Source organism: Anabrus simplex, chromosome 5 (genome assembly GCF_040414725.1).
Source record: "Anabrus simplex isolate iqAnaSimp1 chromosome 5, ASM4041472v1, whole genome shotgun sequence".
NCBI lineage: Eukaryota > Metazoa > Arthropoda > Insecta > Orthoptera > Tettigoniidae > Anabrus > Anabrus simplex.
The window spans coordinates 261050196-261076517 of NC_090269.1; the positions used below are offsets into that span (position 1 = coordinate 261050196).

General features: G+C 38.4%; 1 protein-coding gene across 2 annotated transcripts in view; it reads left to right on the forward strand.

The window, feature by feature from the left end:
• fry (Protein furry) overlaps positions 1–26322 on the forward strand; it is a 1574680-nt gene that overhangs the window by 96951 nt on the left and 1451407 nt on the right. For both annotated transcript variants that reach the window (XR_011018272.1, XM_068227610.1), the window contains exons 9-15: positions 6518–6655; positions 6916–7150; positions 8853–9031; positions 9124–9348; positions 10721–10864; positions 16182–16410; positions 21964–22178. Coding sequence is in view for 1 of the 2 variants with exons in the window: in XM_068227610.1 (XP_068083711.1) it covers positions 6518–6655; positions 6916–7150; positions 8853–9031; positions 9124–9348; positions 10721–10864; positions 16182–16410; positions 21964–22178 (1365 nt within the window). In the remaining variant the exon portion in view is untranslated. The remainder of the gene's footprint in view (positions 1–6517; positions 6656–6915; positions 7151–8852; positions 9032–9123; positions 9349–10720; positions 10865–16181; positions 16411–21963; positions 22179–26322) is intronic.

The following is a 26322-nucleotide window of genomic DNA, read 5'->3' on the forward strand; positions in this document are numbered from 1 at the left end:
TTCAGCTTTGTATTGAATAGGTTGAACTACCATATTTATTATTTCAATTTAACTATGAAACAGACTAGACGAACAAAAGATATAATCAAACACGACATCGCAGAAGCACAGCCCAATCTTCCTCCTCCCTCACATGTTATTTTAGATGACGACAAAACTCTACTTCCCTTCTCTCCAGAGCTTTGCATGAACTGTCAGACTGTGTCGCATCATTACTTCACCAGGTCGCACTCATAAACAGACCCTCTAGACAGCGCAGAATAAACATCTTTTCCAAACAAGAACGAGAGGCAAGATGTCCTGCTCTGATGACCTCCATTTTTTTTTACAAAGGAGTCTCGAAAGAACTTTTATTTGTGCTTATTGTCCTAACGTTTTTTCTTCTAAATTTTTTCTTTATACAGCTGAAGAGGACCACTAAGTGGTCGAAACATGTCCTGTAAATGTTAATTTATATTCAATTTTGCCTGAGGCAATATTAAAGTATCGATTAGGTGGTTATTTATACTTACTTCTTGATCAGCAAAGCATTCGATAGGATTGAACACAATCACTTAAAGGCGATAATAGAGAACTCTATACTACCCAGATCCATTAAGAAGTTACTAGTCAACCTTCTCACAGAAAAAATCAACACAAGTTCAAACTGTTCGTGGTCATACAGATAAGATAAACATCAAATGTGGAGTGATGCAAGGAGATCCCATTTCACCTTTCTTATTTAACTGGGGTATAAACCACATCCTTGATGAACTCACAGACATCAAGGAATCGGAAATGTATGGTTTTCAATTGAGTCCTAACACTGTACCTTTAACATCCCTATGCTTTGCCGACGATCTGGTGATCATAGCTAAAGACCAAGCAGCAGCTTCAGTCCTGGTCACTTCTGTCATAAATCTGCTTCAAGAAATAGGTTTGCAAATAAATGCAGACAAATCAAATGACATTATTATAAAAAATGGTAAATTTCATTCTGATGATATCATGACGGTCTCTGCAAACATTACAAGTATAAATGATAGTGAAGAAATAAAATATTTAGTGGCAACTTTCAGACAGACTTTAGTCTTCAATGAAAATCAGGTAATTGAAAAATTGAAAGCTAACTTAGATCAGATTACCAGGACTCGCTTACTCCAACCGCATCAAAAACTGACTGTAATAAATCAGTTTATTGGCCCTACACTGATATACCCCTTCCAGACTGTTTCGGTTGAGAAAATATCCAAATCAAGTCTGTTAAAAGCCGACAACATGATCGGAAGCACACTTAAAGAAATTCTACAACTTCCGAGTGACACACTGACAAGTATGATCTATTCGAACCACAAATATAAAGGGTTAGCACTAATGCGCGCTATTTGGGAAGCGTACCTTCAACAGCTGAACATCAATCGTAAGCTAGAAGCTGTGAATGATTCGCACGTAAATGCTGTTTGAAATTTCACTGCAATAAAAACTTGCTGCGTATCTGAACTTCAATTCAATGAAGAGACATCAACGAAATCTGTTAATCTTATGTTAATTTTAAGGACATTTCCTCTAAAGCATTACTTTGTCAATTTATATATTTTTCATCTAAACAGTGTTATGTGGCTGAAGATGTTTGTAATATACGAAACATGTACCACTTTTAACCATTAAATTGTATTAAGCAATCATTGTGTCGACTAGGTGGAAAATAAATAAATACTTAATTGTGAATATACTTAGAACACGCAAATTTGAAGCTTGGTGTGCATATCCACAGAAAGGAAGAGGTGTTGAGTTATTTGCTCAAGTTCCTGCTGCTAATTCTTGGGTTGCCAGAAGGGATGGTTTAACTTGTTCGGAATGGAGGGAGATGTTGAAGATGACCACGATGGTTGCACCAGTACATACTCTGCCGGGACGTTCTACCAGCACAGGCCACTGCAGACACTGCAGTGAGTATGAAACCTTACCACATGTGCTGGGGAGTTGCCCTCAAGGAGAACTGCTTAGGATCAAACGCCATAACATCATCAGAAACCTCATTGCTAATGCTCTTCGTCTCAAAAATCTAGAAGTGTACGAAGAAGTCCACTGCATCGCTGAAGGGGGCAGCACTCGCGGGATTGATATTATAGCGATTGACTGACGGAGGAACGAAGCAGAAATTATTGATTCTACGGTATGCTTTGAATCTTCAGCCTCTCAGCCAACTGACGTAGACAATGCAGAAAAGGATATCTATAATCCAACCATCCCTTTTTTTCTTGAGTCATATAACCTTAAAAAAATTACAGTGACTGGACTTTTCTTTGGCGCGAGGGGAACAATTCCCAAATCTTTTGTCACATGGCAACAAAAATATAAAATAGCGAGAAGTCTACAAGACAAGATAGTCATCTCACTCATCAAATACTCCGTTTCGATTCTATTTATATGGAGTTCATGCCATTTAACATGGTTAATTGTAACCTATAATTTTTTTTAACATTAGTCTTCTTTATCTTCCCTCAAAATTGTTATTGTGTATTATTCTGTGTCTTATGGCAAATCTAGGGTGTCCTGGATCAGACTAAATAAATAAATAATAAAATTAAAAAAAAAAAATACTAATGGATGAAATAATAATATACATGATCATGGATGGTTGGATATATCTACTCTACGCAGAAAACAACTGAGATATTCAGGTCGGTCATTTTTTATTCAATAAATCCCTATGCTATCACCTTGACGAAACCAAAGAATATTATTAAGTCGAAGGCTAAAAGAGAAAAATAATAAGAATAAGTATTAATTACTCTGACATTGTCCAAGCCTGTAATTATCATTCAAGTTACTCCCATAAAATAAGGGGTAATGATTACATTATATCAGTCTTTAATTTGCTTTCTTTTAGCTTCTAAAATATATAAACATCCATATGTCGGATAATATTTGTTGAAATTTGGAAATGTAGGTATAGGTCATTTTATCATATAAACATAGGCTACTTCAGATTTTGAAATTATCCTGTATATCTCATTTACCAATACTAATTTCCAAGTTAGATTTTATAAACTTTTCGTTATTCCGTAACAAGATCCTACCTAGCAACGTTCCTTCCCGTGCTAAAATAAATTAAATTGAAGTCTAATCTAACCTGCTATAAACGAACATTTGCCCTGAGGATGTCTACACACATGAAAGACCAAACACACAATGGTGTATACATACACATCTGAGGATTTATTTCCCTAATGAAGCAATTAAATGAAATGGCAATTAAAATAACATAAAACAAGAAAACAAGAAAATAAAACCATATTGGGCAAATTAAACAAATAAAAGAACAAAACAACACACCTCTGAGGTACACTACAACTTAACTTAGAATTAACTATAATCAAACTATAATCAAATAAATGGCAGATGTCCTCGTAGTTATATGCGCCATTTAATTAATTAGTGATATTGCCATTTAAATCTCAGTATTAAATAACGTGGCCCAAATGTAGCGATAATAATCAAATAATGTGCCATCGTCAGCAAAGACACGTGGTTAACAGGTAAATGACCCTACAGTTGGGCTGGTTGTGGCTTAAAATGATAATTCATGACCTCGGTTCCATCAACATGCTATTCAACATGTCCAGAATTGTGGAATTTAGGTGTTCAAGGCCTTTATTATGTGGGACATAAACACGGCATATGGGGTAACTCCTCCCGTTAACGGGTGTATGTACATGTCAAAATACATATATAACATAACACTGCAACTTGAATGAGGAACATCAGCCACTCAGGCTTAAACTAAAATATGCCATAAACTCAAGAACATCTCACATATCGTACTTTATTTACTAAATGTACGTAGTTCAAGTTTAAATATAATCTACACCTTTGGTATGTCTCGAAGAATCTGCTGCTACCAACATAAGAATAATCATAGTTTCCATCACTACTGGTACTCATTAGCACATTACCGCGTCCACTACTTCATTCAAGTGAAGACCAACAAATATATATATATGCCAAACACCAATCATAAATCTTAACATTTCATATGTAACTTACCAATGTCATATTCTGAAGACAATTCAACAAGAAACACATGACGCAGTTATGACATTTCTGATTATGACCTGAATTATAATAAACTGAGATGTTCTAGGCTGTGATCCCTTAATATTTGCCTGGACTAACACGTACCATCAAATATACCAACCAGCCTCTCCCATGTTACTACTACATCCCAAATTAGGCCTACATAAATAGTAGGTAAAGTAATTCACACTGCACACGAAAATCACCATACGCTTCACCAATAACTCATGACATTATCTATTATTCATACTGCCAAGATAGAAATACCATCATAGAATAATCACACGCACACCAATCGAAATAGCAAATTTAGAAAGTCAAACTCGGATAAATACACACTGAAATAATTCTTACTGTGACTCGCAATAATACACTATGTGTTTGCTTTCTTCATCGCTTCGAGTACCTCAGGACAAATTATGCTTTATATATCATATATCTAATAAAGTTAAAAAGAAAACAAGAACAACATTATTTCACATTATGATTACAAAATAGGTTACTGACTTGCTTGCCAGAGTACAGGTCGCACATGGCTTATGTTTCCTCTTCATTGTCAGGGGATATACGGTGCTTGGAGTTCACCTTCACATTTAGCAGCACATCTTGGTAATTGAGATCAGGTTATGAAACATCGCGTACAATCTTGTCCGGAATGAACCCAAAACATTCTTTTGTAGGTTTCACTTTCATATAACTATGATTTACTGCTACTAGTTATCACCAATCTTTCCATTCAGTTCTAAGTTGGAGTTTTAACACCGAAAGGTTTAGCTTTTAACAACAATAACAACAACTGATTGATCCTCTACTTTTCAACACAGCCAAATATTAGAATAAAACAATCTGTACTTAATACGTCTTCTCTAATATCTTGACGCCATACTTGACATACTTGACGCCATCAGCGTACTGTCTTGGCTTAGATATTTTCCACTTCCATGGCCTTCATCACTTACTTTAATTGGTTTTGTCTAATATAGTTTTTTTTTTTTTTTTTACATTTGCTTTACGTCACACCGACACAAATAGGTCTTACGGCGGCGATGAAACAGGAAAGGGCTAGGAGTGGGAGGAAGCGGCCTTGGCCTTAAGTACGGTACAGCCCCAGTATTTGCCTGGTGTAAAAATGGGAAACCACGGAAAACCATCTTCAGGGCTGCCGACAGTGGGATTCGAACCCACTATCTCCCAAATACTGGATACTGGCCGCACTTAAGTGACTGCAGCTATCCAGCTCAGTAAAATAGTACGCTAATTACAGCGTACTGAATATTCAAATTAATACTAAATGATTATTATATACATGATTAAACTGCTATATTAGCTTTAGAGTCCAAATCTCACTGTTAAAATATTCTAATCCATAGTATTACTTTACTGCCGTCACGTATAACTGTACCAAATAAGGAACCTTTTTAAGTTCAGCGCCATGTTTGAGGGAACTTTGCCGCGCTCGATTCCTTGCATCTGCATTCTCGCTGTTTCAGTTGGTGTTTCTAATATGCACCATGGGAAAACGGCACAGTATATTCTGTAGTTAAAAAAAGTATTTTAATGAAGTTGTTTCTTTCGTTGTTCGTTTTACTCTAGCAGGTAGCAGAGAAACAGATCTCTGTTGCGTGATCTATGACTGAGTTTTAATTAATTTTGTCGCGTAAACATCAAATATGTCGTCAGAAATCTTTCACATGCTGACGTCATACTAAATGGAATTTCTTCCACCCTTCAAAAATTCAGCTACTTCTCATAGATTTGAAATCTTTGGATGTGGAGGCCGACTCTACCACTGATTAACAGAGGGAGTTTATCGTCTCTAGAATTAAGGTGGCATGCATGATTAATTAGTGACATTTCATAAAATAAAAACAACATACATATGTTGTTCAGTAAATTACATTAGATCAATTCAAGCAAGTGTATGCCTCATTTGGCTAAAACATCTGTTCAGGTAGAAGAAACGTTTCATCAGGTGAGTTGGCCGTGCGGTGAGGGGCGCACAGCTGTAAAACTTGCATCCAGGAGATAGTGGGTTTGAGCCCCACTGTCGGCAGCCCTGAAGATGGTTTTCCATAGTTTCCCATTTTCACACCAGGCAAATGCTGGGGCTGTACCTTAATTAAGGCCATGACCGCTTCCTTCCCGTTCCTAAGCCTTTCCTATCCCATCATAACCAAAAGTCCTATCTGTGTCGGTGCGACGTAAAACAAATTGTAAAGACAAAAAAAGAAGAAGAAACGTTTCATGATAGATACTTTCTCTGATGCCCATATATACTGTTTAACCAATTAAAAGAGAATTGTACACTCTGTTACTCATCTAGAATGTCCCAACACTTTTTATTGAATGCTTGAATGTTGTCAGCTGGTATATTTTGGTTTACTAGCTAACAAGGATGGTATGGCTGCTTTTGTTTTCTAAGTAATCCATTTTAAAGATTTTTTTTCATCATTTTTAGATGGTGCCTATTGAAGAGTTTGAGGCATCTTTTCAGTTCATGCAAGAGTGTGCCCAGTATTTCTTGGAAGTGAAGGATAAGGATATAAAACATGCACTTGCTGGACTGTTCGTGGAGATCTTAGTACCTGTAGCTGCGGTAAGATGTTATGTTACTGTTATTATTTTTCAAGGTAGCTAGATATTATCCAGAGATGTTTTGAAACTATGGTTTAACAGAAAGGAGGTATGAAGGAGGAAAACAACAGTGATTTTAAATGCTGCATCAACTTGAAGATACTCTGTTATTCTGATTACTGTTGCACTCTTATAATAGACTCATTTTCATTGTCTTTTCATGCATGAGTAAAATTAATTAATTTAGTATTTTTTAATACAAATTTTCTTTGTATCTTTCAGACTGTGAAAAATGAAGTGAATGTACCCTGTTTGAAGAACTTTGTTGAGATGCTGTATTCTCAAACGCTTGATATGTGCACCAAGTCAAAACATCGATTAGCATTATTTCCTCTAGTCACTTGTCTTCTCTGTGTCAGCCAGAAGACCTTCTTTTTACAGAACTGGCATTATTTCTTGGCCATGTGTTTGTCACACTTGAAGAACAGGGATCCTAAAATATGTCGTGTTGCCTTAGGTAGGTGAACAAAAGGCATACTGATATTATTATTATTATTATTATTATTATTATTATTATTATTATTATTATTATTATTATTATTATTATTATTATTATTATTATTATTATTATTATTATTATTATTATTTCCAATACGTATTTCGCATGCATATTAGGGTTATAGTTAACAATTACATAAGATTGAACAGATATAAAACACTGTAGTGAAAGCTTATTAAAAATTAATGAATAAATGTTAGAAAAACAAGAATAATGTTTTTTGAGTATATGATAGAGGTTTTCCCAGTTCATTTTCACAGTAGTTCTGGTGACAGTTGTACTCTTCTAAATAGAGGACATTCAAAAAGCAGGTATAATTGATAATTTTGTGTGGCTATTTCGAGCCAAGTGCAGCCCTTGTAAGGCAGACCCTCCGATGAGGATGGGCGGCATCTGCCATGTGTAATTAACTATGTGTTATGGTGGTGGAGGATAGTGGTGTGTGTGAGTTGCAGGGATGTTGGGGACAGCACAAACACCCAGCCCCCGGGCCATTGGAATTAACCAATGAAGATTAAAATCCCCAACCCGACTGGGAATCGAACCCGGGACCCTCTGAACCGAAGGCCAGTATGCTGACTATTCAGCCAATGAGTCGGACCAAAAAGCAGGTGTTATACAGTTTGAGGGGATCCACAAAAACTTGAATAATCATCTGGAGTATTAATCTTAAATGATTCAAAATATGAATTATATTTACCATGGCCTGATAAAAATTGAGTAAGCATAAAATTTGGCACAAGTATTTTGCAATAAAGCCAGTGCAGGATCTTGGGAGGGAAAGAATATTTCTTCGTAACAGATCCTTTCAATCTTGGAGTCCAGATGTTGTTCCACTCCAGAGGTGTGTGTTCTTTAATCTTCATATAAAACATTCTGGAGCTCTGTTGTGTGGAACTTCAGTCTGGACAGTTGCAGTTTTTTTTTTTCTTTCTTTCTTTTTTCTATCTTTTTTCCTAGTAGGTTTGCTTTTTCATTTCTGATCATCCCTATGTGTCTAGGAAACCAGGAGAGACATGTGGAAGCTTTTCTGAATTATTGATCTTATGACAGCAACTAGTGAGTTTATATTGTATTTACCACTTATTGAGTTCAATACTGCCTGTGAATTGCTGTATAACTTAGCGTTTGTTTATCTTTACACCACTGTAATGCTTACTTTATGGCCTAAAATTCAGCTTGTAAAACTGAACGGAATGATCAGAGCTTGTACTGTGCTGAGAATATTTCAGTGTTCTTCTCATACACAGTGAAGGCACATCTAACCTGGTTATTTTCATCATTACCAGACTTGCAAGAGCCGTCTGTATAGATGATGAAGTCTTGAGAGTGTGAGCTACTATTGCTGAAATGTGTCTTTAAAATGCAAGGCTGTCCAGATTGAAGAGAATTTTACGTTTCCTCCATTGTGATCTTGAAATTTGGCACTGGCAATGTTTTATTTTTCTTGAGTAGTGCTTTGCCAATTGCAGTTAAAAACTGATGATAGGAACTGATAACTGGCAAAAGACACTCAAAACATCAGTTATAGATTCTTACATTCATTGCGGTCGTATTTTAATCACATTTAATGAATTTGTAATATAAAATACTTTGATTAGTTACTCCAGTATTACACTGAATGACTAGATTCACTCTATAAAATTATATTTTGTTTCAGAATCTCTCTACCGTCTACTGTGGGTTTACATGATACGAATTAAGTGTGAAAGTAACTCTGCCACACAGTCTCGATTACAGAGTATAGTCAATTCTCTCTTTCCTAAGGGTTCGAAAGGAGTTGTACCAAGAGATACTCCTCTAAATATCTTTGTAAAAATTATACAGTTTATTGCTCAGGTAAGGATATGCTAAAAGATTCTTGATCTGATCTTGAACTCTTTAAAATACATTTTGGAAGTTTTACATTATCTTGTTTTTTTACTTTTTAGGAGCGCTTGGACTTTGCAATGCGTGAAATAGTTTTTGACCTATTATCAGTTGGTCGACCAATTAAAATCATTCTGAACCCTGAGAGAATGAGCATTGGTCTTAGAGCTTTCCTTGTAGTAGCTGACAGTTTACAGCAAAAGGAAGGAGAACCTCCAATGCCACGTACAATGGGAGTTCTGCCATCAGGAAATACACTTCGAGTGAAGAAGACATTCCTTAACAAGGTATGATATATTGATACCACACTGATATCTTAAATCCCTTTATATCTTTATAGTACGCGAACTTTTTCTTGAGCCCTAGTTCCCATTATGCACTATGGAGTTCAGGGCTCAAGAAAAGGTTCGTGTACTATACTTTTATAATAAGGTAATGTTTCATGATGATGATGATAATTGTTGGTAAAAGATGATACAAAATAAAATGATGGGCTAAAATTTAAAATTTACCTGCTGGCTTTTAAATATGATAATGCTGATGAAATTGATTGAGAATTTAAAATAGTCAGTGGATATAATTCTCAATGCCGTGTTTTCTATAAAATGATTAAAACAAATTTAAATGTACTACAATAAGGCATTGACTTAAAAGTAAAATCACGTATATTATTCAATTTAAGAGCTATAAAACTTATTTAAACATAGTTAAGAGAATAAAAGCATGGTTCACAAAAAAAGTTAGAAACAAAGAATTACAATAGCATAACTTTTAAAAAAGATAAAAAAGGCCACTATCCCTCATAAAATGGATGACACGGTGTTCTTACTGCTCGTCATTTCATAGAATGAGTAAAATGGTATTCAGAAGTTGTTAGACTATGGCACAGATAATTCAGGTTTGTGCACTCCATAAGGATGTGTACTACTGTCAGGTGGCTACCACAAGTACACAGGGGCTTTTCCCTTCAGGAAATAGGACTGTGTTGCTATTCCATGGTCGATCCTAAGATGACCCAATACCATTGCTTCTCTCCAGGAGACCCGAAAGGAAGTCTTCCATAACATAGTTGATCCTTTAATCACTCTCAGCTTTTCGGAAAGAGCGGTGGCCTAAACATCTCACAAGTTTGTGAGTTTCCATGTTATCTGAAATGGTTCTTTTAAATATTAATATGACTTGTACCGAGCTCGATAGCTGCAGTCGCTTAAGTGCGGCCAGTATCCAGTATTCGGGAGATAATAGGTTCGAACCCCACTGTCGGCAGCCCTGAAAATGGTTTTCCGTGGTTTCCCATTTTCACACCAGGCAAATGCTGGGGCTGTACCTTAATTAAGGCCACGGCCGCTTCCTTCCCACTCCTAGCCCTTCCCTGTCCCATCGTCGCCATAAGACCTATCTGAGTCGGTCTGACGTAAAGCAACTAGCAAAAAAAATATGACTTGTTTGGGCTTCTTTCCTTTTGAGTCTCCTTTATCATTCCTTTGGTTCTGAAGGTCTAAAGTTTCTAAGGAAACTATTGTTTAATCTTCTCCAGCGACCTTTAGTGTTTTGTTTGGGTAAAACACTTATAAAACTCCCCTTCTTGTGATCATCACCCTGTATAAGGAGGAGATATATAAGGCATAAATGACTAATTTTATAACTTCATTTTTTCAGATGTTAACTGAAGACACAGCTCGCAGTATTGGGATGTCGTCTTATTTTCCTCATGTTCGTAGAGTTTTTGTAGACATTCTTAGAGCACTGGATGTTCATTATGGCAGGCCCTTGATGATGACCAGCACTCAAAATGTCAACAAGGTAAGCTTTAAACGTTCCAGTTTAAAGAACTGTTAGCAGATTCTTTGAAAAACCTGTGGATACAATTATATCATAATCTAAAACATTTATACAATGTTTATTGCCCACAGCTTATTAAACAGAACTAACAATATCAAGTTCTTGAACCTTACTTAGCCTATGTCCATATACATAAATAAATAAATACATACATACAATTCAAGTCATATATAGACAGGAACCAGTGGTGTAGCATGAAAAGAAAAATGGGAATGCTATGATTTAAACACCCTAGAGCTAAAAATAAAATGTGAAGGTAACATTCACACATTTTATGAAATGATGCTCTTGTGAATTAAGTTTAAAGACAGACAATGATATCAACAAATAACAATATTAAAATAACTGTTACCGGGCGAGTTGGCCATGCAGTTAGGGGCGTTCAGCTGTGAGCTTGCATCTGGGAGATAGTGGGTTTGAACCCCTACTGTTGGCAGCCCTGAAGATGGTTTTCTGTGGTTTCCCATTTTCACACCAGGCAAATGCTTGGGTTGTACCTTAACTAAGGCCACGGCTGCTTCCTTCCCACTCCTAGGCCTTTCCTGCCCCTTCGTCGCCATAAGACGTAGGTGCGACGCAAAGCAGGTAAATAAAAAAACATTTAATATTGTAACACTTACCTAAACTGTCTTATACACCAAATCCATCCATCAGCTCTTCTTTGTTGCGAATGTGTTGATGACCTTCTCAATAAAGGCTGCATCAGAGGACAGTTCTCCAAATAAGTTTTATTTCCTACAGCTAAAATGCTTACATTACACAAATGGTGATTCATCATTGAGTTTCTTAAATGGATTTTAACCCTCTGGAGTGTACTCATGGTTCTTTCACTACTTGCTGTAGGAGCAGAATATGTTGCAACCAAACACAGTAGCTTAACGATCTCCTCATACACTGAGTCTGTCATTTACAACCAATTCAGTAGGTTTTGTGGTGTTAAATACTTTTCTCATGTGCGTTAATATTGAAGAGCTCATTTTCAAGCCGATCTGAATTAAAATTACCGTAGTAGCACTAGATTGGAAATTTTTGTCTTAGGTTATTCTTTCTTGTGTACTGTGAATTAATTTTTTCATTCACTAATTCCACAAACTGGAGCTATGGAAAATCTTCAAACCTGGATTTCATTTGAACAACTTGGCAGTGGATGGTTTCATATGTCAGCACTTTCAACCTGGCCTCTTAAGAGTCACTGAAACTTACATTCCCATTCAGTTGACATGCTTTTGCACGCTTTCTTCAATGAAAGCCTCGCATCTTAGAATCTGTACATTTGCAGTGGTGAGTTGTATTTCATGATGTTAAGTACAGGGTTTTTCACTCAAAGTGGAGCCGGCCAGCGCAGCGCAGTGGGTAGATTGGTGAGCTGGTCAGACGAGCACATGGCAATTCGCTGAGCTTGGGGCCAGGAGAGCCCATATGAATCGTATGTAAATAACAAGCACACATAATAACACATAATCAAGTAAAATAATTTCTCACTTTGTCACAGAAGATGTTGAAAATGTCCTCCACCTGCATCTACACATTTCTGGCTTCATCTAAGGAAATTTTCATTCATACGCATTAGTTCATCTACCGAGATAGCCCCAGTTTCTCTCGTGATATTTTATTTGAGTTCATCTACCGTGTGAGGGTTTGTTGCATAATTCAATTTTTTCCATAAATAAAAATCGCAAACCGTAAGATCTGGGGATCTTGTGGGTCACAGTCATTTACTAATTACTCTGTTGTCAAAAACTTCTTCAATTAAAATTAATGACTCGTTAGCTGTATGCGCGGTTGCCGAGTCTTGCTGGAAATATCCAGACTGGCATTCATTGTCCGTCAATTGTTAAAAAACGGTATGAGAATATCATTCTTATATCTGCCCAGTGATTTTGGTTTCAAAAACTATAGGCCCTATTATCCTGTTTGCAGTTACTGCCACCAACACTCCAATTTTCACACTGTTACTTCTGTTACTTCTAACTTATGAATATGATATACTGAGTCCACCCAGCTATGCTCCCGTAAAGCAAAGTTGGTCTGAAAGCAGACCGATGTAAAATTAGTGTCGTCCAGGAGCTGACTTCCTTCTTACAGAATACTGTTGATCGCAACTGCGAGCTCACTGCATTAGCTTTACTGCACCTTGATTCAATCTCACTTACTATATTACCATCCTGGGAGAACACACATCCTAAATACTTGAAATTATCTACCTGTTCCAGCTTTGTATCACCAGTCTGACATTCAATTCTGTTGAATTTCTTACCTACTGACATCAATTTAGTCTTTGAAAGGCTAATTTTCATACCATACTCATTGCACCTATATTCATGTTCCAAGATATTAGACTGCAGGCTTTCAGCACAATCTGCCATTAAGACCAAGTCGTCAGCAGCCAGACTGCTTACTACATTCACCGGGCAAGTTGGCCGTGCGTGTAGAGGCGCGCGGCTGTGAGCTTGCATCCGGGAGATAGTAGGTTCGAATCCCACTATCGGCAGCCCTGAAGATGGTTTTCCGTGGTTTCCCATTTTCACGCTAGGCAAATGCTGGGGCTGTACCTTAATTAAGGCCACGGCCGCTTCCTTCCAACTCCTAGGCCTTTCCTATCCCATCGTCGCCATAAGACCTATCTGTGTCGGTGCGACGTAAAGCCCCTAGCAAAAAAAAAAAAAAGCTTACTACATTTCCACCTAACTGAATACCTCCCTGCCTCTTTATACCTTTTAGCAGATGATCCATGTAAACTATGAACAAAGGTGACAGATAACAGCCTTGTCTAACCCCTGTAAGTACCCTGAACCAAAAACTCATTCTGCCATCAATCCTCATAGCAGCCCAATTGTCAACATAAATGCCTTTGATTGATTTTAATAATCTACCCTTGATCCGGTAGTCCCCCAGTATGGTGAACATCTTTTCTCTCGGTACCCTGTCATGTGCTTTCTCTAGATCTACCTAACGTAAATACAACTGTCTATTCCTCTCGTAGCATTTTTCAGTTATCTGGCGCATACTGAAAATCTGATCCTGACAGCCCCCCTGTAGTCTAAAACCACACGGATTTTCATCCAATTTCCTCTCAACGACTGATCGCACCCTCCCTTCCAAGATGCCAGTGAATACTTTGCCTGGTATACTAATCAATGAGATACCTCGATAGTTGTTGCAATCCTTCCTGTTCCCTTGCTTATAGATAGGTGCAATTATTGCTTTTGTCCTGTCTGAAGGTATCTTACCAACACTCCACACTAATCTTAGTACTCTATGAAGCCATTTCATCCCTGCCTTCCCACTATACTTCACCATTTCAGGTCTAATTTCATCTATTCCTGCTGCTTTATGATAATGGAGTTTATTTACCATCCTTTCCTTTTACGTTGAGAAGATTTTCAAAATATTCCCTCCACCTGTCCAGTGATTCCCTGGGATCTATTATGAGTTCACCTGAATTACCCAAAACACTGTTCATTTCCTTTTCTCTCCCATCCTAAGATTCTTTCTTACTGTCCAGAAAGGTTTCCCTGCTGCTTGATCTGGCCTTTCCAGGTTATTACCAAAATCCTCCCACGACTTTTTCTTGGATTCAACAACTATTTGTTTCGCTCTGTTTCTTTCATCTATGTACAATTCCCTGTCTGCATCAGCCCTTGTTTGGAGCCATTTGCGATAAGCCTTCCTTTTACATTTACAAACTTCTCTCACTTCATCGTTCCACCAAGATATTCGCTTTTTCCCATCTTTACACACAGTTGTTCCTAGGTATTCCCTTGCTGTTGCTACTACAGCATCCCTGTATGCCACCCATTCTCGTGCTATATCCTGAACTTGCTTTCTGTCCACTGCTCGGAACTTCTCACTAAGCATATCCATGTACTTCTGTCTAATTTCCTCATCCTGGAAATTTTCTACCCTTATTCGTTTGCAGAGAGATTTCATTTTCTCTATCCCAGGCCTAGAGATACTTAGTTCACTACAGATTAGATAGTGGTCTGTTTCATCGAAAAATCCCCAAAATACCCGTACATTCCTAACAGATTTCCTGAATTCGAAGTCTGTTAAGATATAGTCTGTTATGGATCTGGTACCCCTAGCCTCCCATGTGTAGCGGTGAATAGCCTTATGCTTGAGGAATGTATTCGTAACTGCTAAACCCATACTAGCACAGAAGTCCAGCAAATGCTTCCCATTCGTATTAGCTTCCATATCTTCCCTCCATTTACCAATCACCCTTTTGTATCCTTCAGTTCTATTTCCAACTCTCACTTTGAAATCGCCCATTAGCACTATTGTATCCTTGCTGTTGACCCTGACTACAATGTCACTCAATGCTTCATAAAACTTGTCGATTTCATCCTCATTTGCACCCTCACATGGTGAATACACTGAGACAATTCTCGTCCTAATTCCTCCAACTGCCAGATCTAACCGCATAATTTGTTCCTTTACGTGCCTAACACAAACTATGTTGCGTGCAGTAGTATTCCTGATGAACAGCCCTACCCCAAACTCTACCCTTCCCTTTTTATCATCCTTCAAGTACACTTATAATCTCATATCTCCCCTTACCCGAATATCACTTACTCTAGTACATCCAGATGCATCCTCTTTGCTGACTCAGCCAGTTCTACTTTCTTTATTCCATAATCCCCATTAATATTGATAGCTCCCCATTGAATTCCATTTTGTTAGTCAGGTTGTTTCCAAGGAGTACCTCACCTGTCAAATGGAAGTAGGACTCCGTTACTCCCGTAGAGCTTGGTATATTCATGAAGCTGGATGCTACCTTACTTACACATAGTCCAAGTGAGGATCTCTCTTCTAATGGGTTTGGGACCACCAGTGGATTGTATACTCCTGGCTACCTGAGCACAAGGAGGGCCATGACTCAGAACATGTCCAAGATGCCCACTCCCATTCCGTAGCAACTGGTATCCTGACTCTCAGGACAAGTTATTAGGCCACTCAGCCGTCGCCCATGGTTCATCAACTAGGACGTGACTACAGTAACCCACACTATGGAAAAATATGCAGGGATTTTTCACGTATATATGGTATATATAGAAAATAATTTATCCTTATGTTCATCAACATTTGATTCATTTAGCGGCAATTGGTTTTTGGTACATATGTAGAAAAGCATTTGTTTAAAAACAACAATTATACGGTTCTGTCTGCACTGGTTTCTGGAATGTTATATACCCTCAAAGATACTTTCACCCTCTTCAGAATGTTTTAATTTAAATTTTTACTGACTAATCAGAGAGTATTTGACTTTTTGCTGTAGGAACCTGATGAGATGATCACTGGTGAGCGCAAACCACGAATTGACCTGTTCCGAACGTGCGTTGCGGCAGTCCCTCGTCTAATCCCCGATGGCATGACAGGCGCTGAACTTGTGGACCTCTTGTCCCGTTTGACAGTTCACATGGATGAAGAGCTTCGAGGATTAGCTTATCAAAGCTTACAAACACTTGTATTAGACTTTCCAGATTGGAGACAGGATGTCATATGTGGTAGGTTATTCTGTGTTTCGTTTTTATACTTGAATTATGTTGTGATATTCATCTTTTGTGTGGAGTTGAATGTACGTAAAGGGGTTCTCTATCGCTGTGTGTTTATTTTTATTTGTCATGAGAGATATAAATTGGTGGTCTGTGAGAGATTCATTTGAATTCAGAGCACGTACACATCCATATACACTTACAGCCTCTTGCTCTCTCTCTCAGACATGTTAATCATTTGATAGTCGCTGACAGAGGAACTAGTTATCCGTGGCCATCTGACTTAGTCTCTTATTGAAGTTCATTTGACAGCATGAAGAGTATAGTTGGGAATGAGATTCTGTTGTATGTAGATGACAGTAGAAGTGGCTTCAAGCATGAACATAACGTGGTTGCGTGAGGCCACCTGAACATTCCCCAGAACTGTAACTTGAGGTAGGGGATTTGAAGTGAAATTTATGTTCCTGTGGTTTGGATTCCATATAATACTGGTGGACTGATTGCTTTGATCTCAATATCAACAGTCCGTAAACTACAAGCATTTTTAAAAATTGCATTGAAGGATCATTAGGGCTGCCCTGACTGACAGGATGGTTGCCGCCGTTGTAATCAGAGCCATCATATCTGCCATGTATCTGCATGAACAATAAACAAGTGATTGTTGGAGGTAGGTCTATGTTCATGTTCTTCTGGCACATTAACCCCTTACACCTGAAAGTCTCCGGTGGTCATGAGGAAGTACACTGGAGAGGCAAATGGAGAACAGTTTTACTCAGGGATGAGAATTGTTCTTGTCTTGGACAAAGTAATGAACATGTTGTGACAATAGACATGTGAGTGAGGGGAGAAATTGATTGTGTATTCATACTAGAGATGAGCAGAAAATTCTCTGAGGCCTGGTTGGTTTTGTTTGCTTTTCTACGAGCCTGGATAGAATTGCAACATAACACAAAGTGCAGAGCAGAGCTGGTGTGGTAAGAATGTAAGTGACAATTATCAGCCAGAGCATACATGCCAACCATCAATCATTTATAAAAAGTCATTTTATGGAAAACCTTTAAAATATTTAGTAGCTTCATCACAGATCTACAAATCAGGTATATTTGAGTGGAATATTTATTTCTGATTAGTCATTTATATCATAAAAATTGCATGTAATAGCTAGGTAATAGTTTCATAGGCAACTATAATTTACCATAGTTTGATTTTATGGACTCTAAGCAGTCATAAATTATATCTACAATGTCAAAGGTGTGAATTACAGTTTGAGTTATGCTACAATCAGCCATACAATATAACTTTCAATTTTTTAGTGTTGAGGCACCTTCCCCACTCCTAGATAGCTATAATTATAGTTACACATATTATCATGAACCTCAAAACAAAACAATTTATCAACTACATTCTGCACTTGGGCTTTGTAAAAGCAGGAGTCTTTTGTGTAAGTGACTGACTAGATATAGAACTTCTACTTGCAGCGAGCAAAGTAGGAGATGTATCAATCTCTGTGCTACTGTGAGACCACTTCAAGCAGTCTGTTGTTTGAGAGAGTGAGGAGCCACTCTTCAAAAGGCTATTCAATCTTCTTGGGCAAATTGCATGAAAACTCATAAGTTCTTGTTGCTCCAATATTTGACTGAATTTTAAGGAGCGAAAGTATGGTTAATAATATGTATTTTCTGCACAACATGAATTCATGAAGAATCAACTCAGCTTGCATTTGGAAGATAGTGGGTTCGAATCGAATCCCACTGTCGGTAGCCCTGAAGGTGGTTTTCTGTGGTTTCCCATTTTGACACCAGGCAAATGCTGGGGCTGTACCTCGATTAAGGCCACAGGCACTTCTTTCCCGCTCCTAACCCTTTCCTATCCTGTCGTCGCCATAAGACCTAGATGTGTCGGTGCGACGTAAAGCAAATTGTAAAAAAAAAAAAATTAACTACAAATATAGAACAAAGACATTTTATTGGCTTAACCCCAATGAAACATCAGATCCCATGTTATGATAATATCTTGAGTATGGCCTGTATTCATACTAGAGATGAGTAGTGGATAGAATTGCAACATAACACAGAGTACAGAGCAAACTGTGTGCTATGGAGAAAGAAGAAATTTCAGTCCTCCTCTCTGTATGTAAACAATGAGCTCATTTTAAACATGCCTAAGTATGAAATGAGTGGATAGAGAGGCCAAAGTAGACAAATGATCTAGAACAGCATTTCTGAGGATTTGGGAGAAAGAACATGTTTACCCTGACCTATTTCCATCGGGAGCAGTTATCTGGCCATTGCAGAAAAGAGGAAATGTTGGAAAGAACTAAAATGAGAATGTTGTGATGGATGATGGGTGTGTGACATAGAGAGAGATTACAAACTGAAGAAATTCAACAAAGAGCTTGTGTGGTTGTCATCACCAAGAAGATAGAGGAAAGTAGATGAGGTAGTATGGACATATTATGAGGAAACAGAGCCTGCAAAGAAAGCATGGAATACACCATCAAAGGGAAAAGGCCAAGAAAAAGATAAAAGTTGTGATGGAGGGATAGGATTGTAAAGGACCTAAAGGAGAAAGAACTTCGGGAGGAAGATGTAAGGGAGAGACAGAAATTGAGGAGATTCATTACTGCAGTTGACCATTGAAGTGGTATGTGATGGTGAAGAAGTAGTAGTAGTACCAGGACAATGAGAGATGGCCAAGTGAATTGGCCACATGGTTAGAGTGGTGTAGCTATGAGCTTGTATTCAGGTGATGGTGGGTTGAAATCCCACCGTCGTCGGCCCTGAAGATGATTTTCCGTGGTTTCTCACCCAGACAAATGCTGGGCTGCACCTTAATTAACACGTTCAGTACCTGCTTCTCAGCAGGACACTTGAATGCCTGGACCAGCCATTTTCATGCCCGGCCCACTAAACCTGCATCACTTAATAAAATTTACCATTACTCCTGAACTATAAATGATAGAAACATGATACTTTGTGCATACCTCTAGTAAATATTGAGGGTGTGATATCTGGTGTCACAGGTTACAAAATACGTCTAATTTTATACAGCCTATCTGTACTTTCGGCATAATGATTACTGTCACTGAAGTGAAGAAATGAAAGAATACAAAGGAAGCGTATTCATGACATGTGTTAGAAAATATCGGAGTATGAAAAACAGGGTCTTCAGTCCAGTACAATTTTATGTCAGGATTTTGGACTATACCTGTGATGAACATCAACCCTAAAAGCTTTTTCAACTCGGAGACATCAATCGTTTTCCAGGATTGCATGATCGAATTCTTTGTGAAAGGCCGACTTATCACTTGACTCATGTATAGATTGGTCTGCTCACACACACATACTGATAAAATTCGTAATTCATGAAAATACACACGTTACTCATAATATCCTGCTCGTTTTCTATTTGAACGCTTATACCTCAATTCCCTGTAAATGGTGGAAAGGATGGACAATAACTAGGATATGTATCAGGCACTTCATTTTTCTCTATAGGCCTATCGGATTCGGAATTTCTTCATCACTCTCACTTTCACTTTCTGAGTCTATTTCAGGAATAAGTTCATCAGAAGCATTATCATTGTGAACAATATCTAATAGTTCTTCTTCCGTAAGAAACTTTGCATTATAAACCTTTATACTACACTCGGTAAGAACGATACGCACTGCATTGGAATCTCAAGTACTGACTTGCCGCGTGAGGAATTGCTGAGATTTTCCCGCTAAAACAGCTGAGATAAACATGAGCCAACTCAACGCGAGGGTTATCTCAACAAGGTCAACCAATTCTTGCTGCAACCAGTAACGCTGACTAAGGTGTAAGACTGCATAGATGATGAATATAAACAGCTTTGCTTCGCGCAGAACATTAATCGTCTTACGCCGTCCACGGCCCGCAGCATAGGAGCAAGCTTAAACGTCTTATGCCGTCCGTGGTCCGCAATGAGTTAAGGTCACAGCTGCTACCTTCCCAATACTAGCCCTTTCCAAACCTTGGATCACTAAAAACCTTTTATGTGCTAATGCGTCGTTAAATCACTAACAAACGGAAGAAAAACATTGAGAGATGATTAGTGTTCATCACAGCTTTCACATCATAAGCTTGAAACCTGTATATTGTGAAAATTTATAAGTTTGGTCATTTCTTTTTACTCTAATAATCAGAGAACATCTGTTATCTGCAGAGAAGAGGAGAATGTTCATTTTGATTGTTGCTTATCTGGATGCTGCCAGAGAAGAGGAGGCGGAGAGTGAGTGAAAAGTGAAGGACAAATAAAGACACAGCTATTTAATGCTAAGGCCAGGTGATTCTCTAGAAGCTGTTAGTGGTGGTGGTAGTGGTTGTTTTAAGAGGAAGTACAATTTGGGAACCATCCTATATTAACACTAACACAAGGAAAATGGAAAAGGTCTGTACCTTAAAAGGATGGAGGTATCGGCAAATGGCAGGGGCAGGGGCATATGAACAGTATCAAAATGAAAGACTCTGTAGGCCTTGTAAACCTAGGTTTGGAAGGGAGCAAGAGTTAACCAAGGGAGGGCAGGTAGGAAAGACGAAAGTGAGGAGACTGACACAAGTACGTAGAAACAAGTCGCCAACCCATGCTCCCAAGTTGAGAGCACCTGGCCCCCTTTCAGTCCCCTCTTACAACAGGCAGAGGATAACGTGTATGTTATCTACTGCCCCCACCCACAGAGAGATAAGGTGTTATTCAAACAGAGTGAAAGATGGAAAGAAAAGTTAATATTTCAGGACTTTGACAGTGGAACAGCTGACAACATAGTTGAGTTGACCCAAGTGTTACGGGGGATTACACTGTTGACATTTGGGGATTTTCAGGTACTGTAGTGACGATAACGATACTTCATTAGATTGTTGGTAAAGTCAAAATAGATTATAGTGCACATTTTCTACCATTGTAATGATATCCTTCAATGTGTATGCTAAAAACTCATTAGTCATACTTCATAACTACTTGTACACTTGACGAACTTGTATTTACACATAGTTACGGTTTTTTATGTATACATTTCTTGTTTCTATTTAGTATATGTAATCCTTGTGGTAACCTCCCCTTGCGGGAATATTTAATAATAATAATAATAATAATAATAATAATAATAATAATACCGGGCGAGTTGGCCGTGCGCGTAGAGGCGCGCAGCTGTTTGCTTGCATCCGGGAGATAGTAGGTTCGAATCCCACTATCGGCAGCCCTGAAGATGGTTTTCCGTGGTTTCCCATTTTCGCACCAGGCAAATGCTGGGGCTGTACCTTAATTAAGGCCACGGCCGCTTCCTTCCAACTCCTAGGCCTTTCCTATCCCATCGTCGCCATAAGACCTATCTGTGTCGGTGCGGCGTAAAGCCCCTAGCAAAATAATAATAATAATAATAATAATATTAATAATAATAATAATAATAGCATACAAGATACCTGCTCTGTGTTTACCACTAAAGAAACTACCAAATTATGGTCAACTTTCAGACATTCTTAACATTTCAAATAAATTGAGTGTTAGTTTGATTGAAATATGATCCTTTATACTGTCTTTGATTTCAGGTTTCACTCAGTTTCTTGCTCGAGATGTCCTAGATACATTTCCTCAGTTGGTGGATAATGGACTACGCATGCTTTTACAGTTACTTACTAGCTGGAAGAATGCACTAACTCCCAGTTCCTTAGTGTTAGCTCGAACAAATAAGGAAACTGGGTCAGGTGATGGATCTAGAGGTGCAGTACGTGACCTGTCGCAGTCAAGGAAGACAGAACATGGGGTGAGTTGGGTAATCTTTTTCCTTAGCTTTGTTTTTTTATTCCATCTCTTGAATACTCATGAGGGAATGCAAAGTCGTTCGTGATGTTCTGAATTTCAAACAGAAGTCAAAGTCTGGCAAGTTTGAAAATACATATTGCTATAGTTTCTCCAGTTTGTTTTCCACTAATGTATTTTAATTTTTATAGAAGACAGTTGTAAAGTATATTGCTTTTGCTGTGATCAACATTATGAAAGGATTAGAAAATAATGTTCTTCAGTTTAGCTTGTAAGGTTTAGAAAAGTTCTTATTACCATCTGTCCTGTAGCCATCAAAGGAAGTGTCTTTCTTTATGTAAGTTAAGAAAACTGCACTCTTGTACAGAGCTCAAAAACGTTTTGTATATTCTGGTTTAGTGCACTTTTTATTTTGCTATGTGCATGCACGTACATCACAAAGGGTATATACACAGAAAAATAACAATGCAGTCAGTTATGCAAAAGGAGCAGAAGGGCAATAAAAGAACAAAGTTGGTAATATGGGATTTTGAACACAAAATAATCGTTCATTGTTTGGAAGATCAGTACCATGTATAACCACCTTAGGCTCTGAAGCATGCTTGAACACTGCAAAGCGTATTCAGCACCAAGGAATCAAACTTGTTTGCGGCTCATTATCCCCCGTTAGATAGCAGCTTCAATCAATTGATGAATGTGAGTAGGAGGAGTAGAATGGTGGGCAATAGCTCTCTTCAGTTCATGCCATGCACATATTCAATACAGGTCATGTCTGCAAAATATGCCAGCCACACCACTCACTGAATGTGATGCATCTTAAGGAACTAATTGACCACTCTGGCTTGATATGAATGCTATCATCCATTACTGTTAAAGCCCTTGCCCACAGTGGCAGGAAATCCTGTAACTACAGGTTGGAAGATTTTGTCTCTGTATACTACACCAGTCATGTTACCATGGATAAGAATTAGAGGTATACGTCAGCCTAACATGATCCCAACCCAAAACATAATGGAAGCCCCTTGCTGCTGATGGTGCTCGAGGATGAAGGCTCATTCCATCTCTCACTGGACCATCTCCACACTCCATTTTGGGTTCAAGCTTATGGCGACTTCATCAGAAAAGAGCATTCACTTACCCTGTTTCCGATGCCATGGGCTATGGTTAGAGCCCTCATCTGCATCTGTGAATGTTTATCCGTGGATATTGCAGCTATTTAATTATATTACACCCAAGATATTGAAGATCTGTTAACATAATACATTAGGCCTGACACCTGGCACCAGCACCCCTAGAGTGACAGGTTAATGAGGGTTTTCCTCTTGTGACAGCTACTGACATATTAAGCGGTGCTCTTTCAGAAGATTTGTTCCTTCCTTCCACTAATTGCAGGCAAGAGCCAGTTAGGCTTATGTCAGATTTATGGCTTTATGGACTCCAGGATCTTTATGTATCACCATTCTTCCATACCACTGTCAAAGGTCGCCTCACCACAAGCAAAAATAACTGTATGAAAGGTTGACTTGTCAAGATTTCTAGAGTATACCTGAGTGAAAATCAATCAAATATAATTATTTAGAACACACTGTGCGTGGTAGATGCAGTCAAAGAATACACTCATGGTATCTCCTGCCTGTCTTAAGAGGTGACTAAAAGGGGAAACCAAGGGATGCCAAATTTTGAACAATGAGATTGCCTGTGATTAGTACCATAATGCGAGGAACACTGTGAGTCGACTTTTCTTGCAATTAGTACCACTATGTGAGGAATACCATGGGTCTGTGGGTGGATTACTGTGGGTTTACAGTACCCGTGTATAGTATCCACCACTATGATGGAGGCTCACTCTCTGTCCTGATTCAGTTGAACTAATCAAAGTGATAAAAAGAGGCTATCCTCACTGGAGAGTTTCAGCATCTGGTTGTGGACAGCGAGGGTCTGTGTTTCGATGATTACCACAGGTCTGGGCGTTTCCTGTGTTCAGTACCACTATATGAGCGACACCATGGGTCTGCGTTGCCTATGATTAATACCGATTATGTGAGGAACACCATGGGTCTGCTTTCCCTATGAGTGGTGCCATTACGTGAGGAACACCATGAGTCTACGTTTCTTGTGATTAGTACTGCTAATGAGAAATACTATTGTTCTACTTTACTAATGTTAAGTACCATTATGAGGGGCAGTTGGCGTGAGTTTTGGACCCGTTTAGACAACAAGCATCATTGATTCAGGATTGTACTTTGGAAGCAGCCCTTTGGTTGGTATATACCAGTTCGTTTCTGGGAAGGTTTTAAGTTTATAATCATTGTTCATTGTCATCTTTTTTAATTCTAGTCAGTGGATTGATTTTGGAATAATTTTTAACTTTCAGTGTTGTTAGTTGGATCTGCTGATTATTTTAAATTCATATTCATCCATTCTTGAGGCTGGCCAGTTAAATCTGCTATGGAAGTGGAGTAAACCATACAGCCAGTGTCTCCATACCGAATGTTGGGTGGTGGTAAATAGCCTGACCCACTATAAGGACCAACAGCTACGGGTGGAGGAGTCCTTAGAGAAGGGAAATGGGCTCTTAGTGGAGGAAATGCCACTGAAACCCAATATCATCTGTAGCGTCTGTACTCCAGAAGAGCGGCTACAAAAGGTGTCTGTTCTCCATGTTAGGAGTGGCCTACAAGTTTCGGCTGGTAGTAGATCTAAAATGCCTTTGGGAGTGGTGAACCCATTGACCAGTGTACTGAAGCCTTGGAAAATGCTAGGGCGTTCCCCACAAGCGACGTGCAAAATGCTAGGGCGTTCCCCACAAGCGGCATGCAGTTCTTGTGATACTAGAAGAAATGTAAGAAATGGGCGACCAGCAACCAAATACATCAAGACAGCGACCATCAGTGTAGTGACACTAACAGAGAAAGTGGAAGAAATTGTAGATTTTATGGTTGACAAAGATATGGCATTGCTGTGAATGAGTGAGACCAAATGGAAAGGAAAAGGTGAGAGGAAACTAAAGAAAGGATACACCTTATACTATAGTGGAGAAAGAGAAGCCAAAAATGCTGTAGGTCTCATAATTAGAAAAGACTTGAAGGAATGCCTAGAATGGATGGAAAACATAAATGACAGGTTGATTAAGGTCAGATTGAGACTTGAAACTGGTGTTACAGATATAATTCAAGGGTATGCTCCACAAACAGGAAATACAGATACGGATCTAAAGAAATACCTTGAATATCTGGAAGGCCACATACAGGACAAACAAGTTGTGATCATAGAAGAAGTGAGTGCCCAAGGAAAGAAAAGGAGAATGCCCAAGGAAAGAAAAGGAGATGAAGAGATTATAGGACCATTTGGATATGGGAAGAGAAACAAGGCTGGAGATATTTTGGTAGACTTTTGTAGAAGAAATGAGCTAATCATTGGTAACACATGATTTCAAAAGAAAAACAGTCTGAAGATAAGAAGATATAGCTGGAACAACAAAATCAAGACTCTGATAGATTACAGTTTGATCGAGAAAGGTAACAGGAAAATGTTGGTAGATGCAACAGCCCTCGCAGGTGAATCTTTTGAAGGAGATCACAGAGTTGTGATAGCTGAGTTAAAGATGGGAAAGATACAGAAGGTGACTGAGTAGGCAGAGAAAGCTAAGGGTGTGGAAATTACAGGAGAAGGAAATAAATGAAGAGTTCCAGACACATATTAAAACAAGTATACCTAAAAAAGACATAGGAAGGGTCAAAGAAAAATGGGTGTACTTTAAAACAGTCATGGTGGAGTTTGCAGAAAAGACTTATGGAAGAGTATCAGGAAAGAAGAAAGATCAAGAAATGCCCTGGTGGAATGACAGGGTAGAAGATATAGTTAAACAGAAGAAACAGGCTTGGAAAAAATGGCTGAGAAACAGAACAACAGAATGCAAAACAGAATACATGCACTGCAAGGAGGAGTGCCTTAAGGTGGTTCAAGAAGAGAAAAAGAAATGCTGGCAAAAATTCACTGAATCTCTGCAAAAAGATACAACCAGAAGGAAAAAGATCTTATTCCAGTGGGTAAAAAAGAAGAAAAGCACAGGTGAAGGTGCTAACTTCATTAAAAATGAACAGGACGAAGTGATAACACAGCAGAATATATTGCAGAGGTGATGAAAA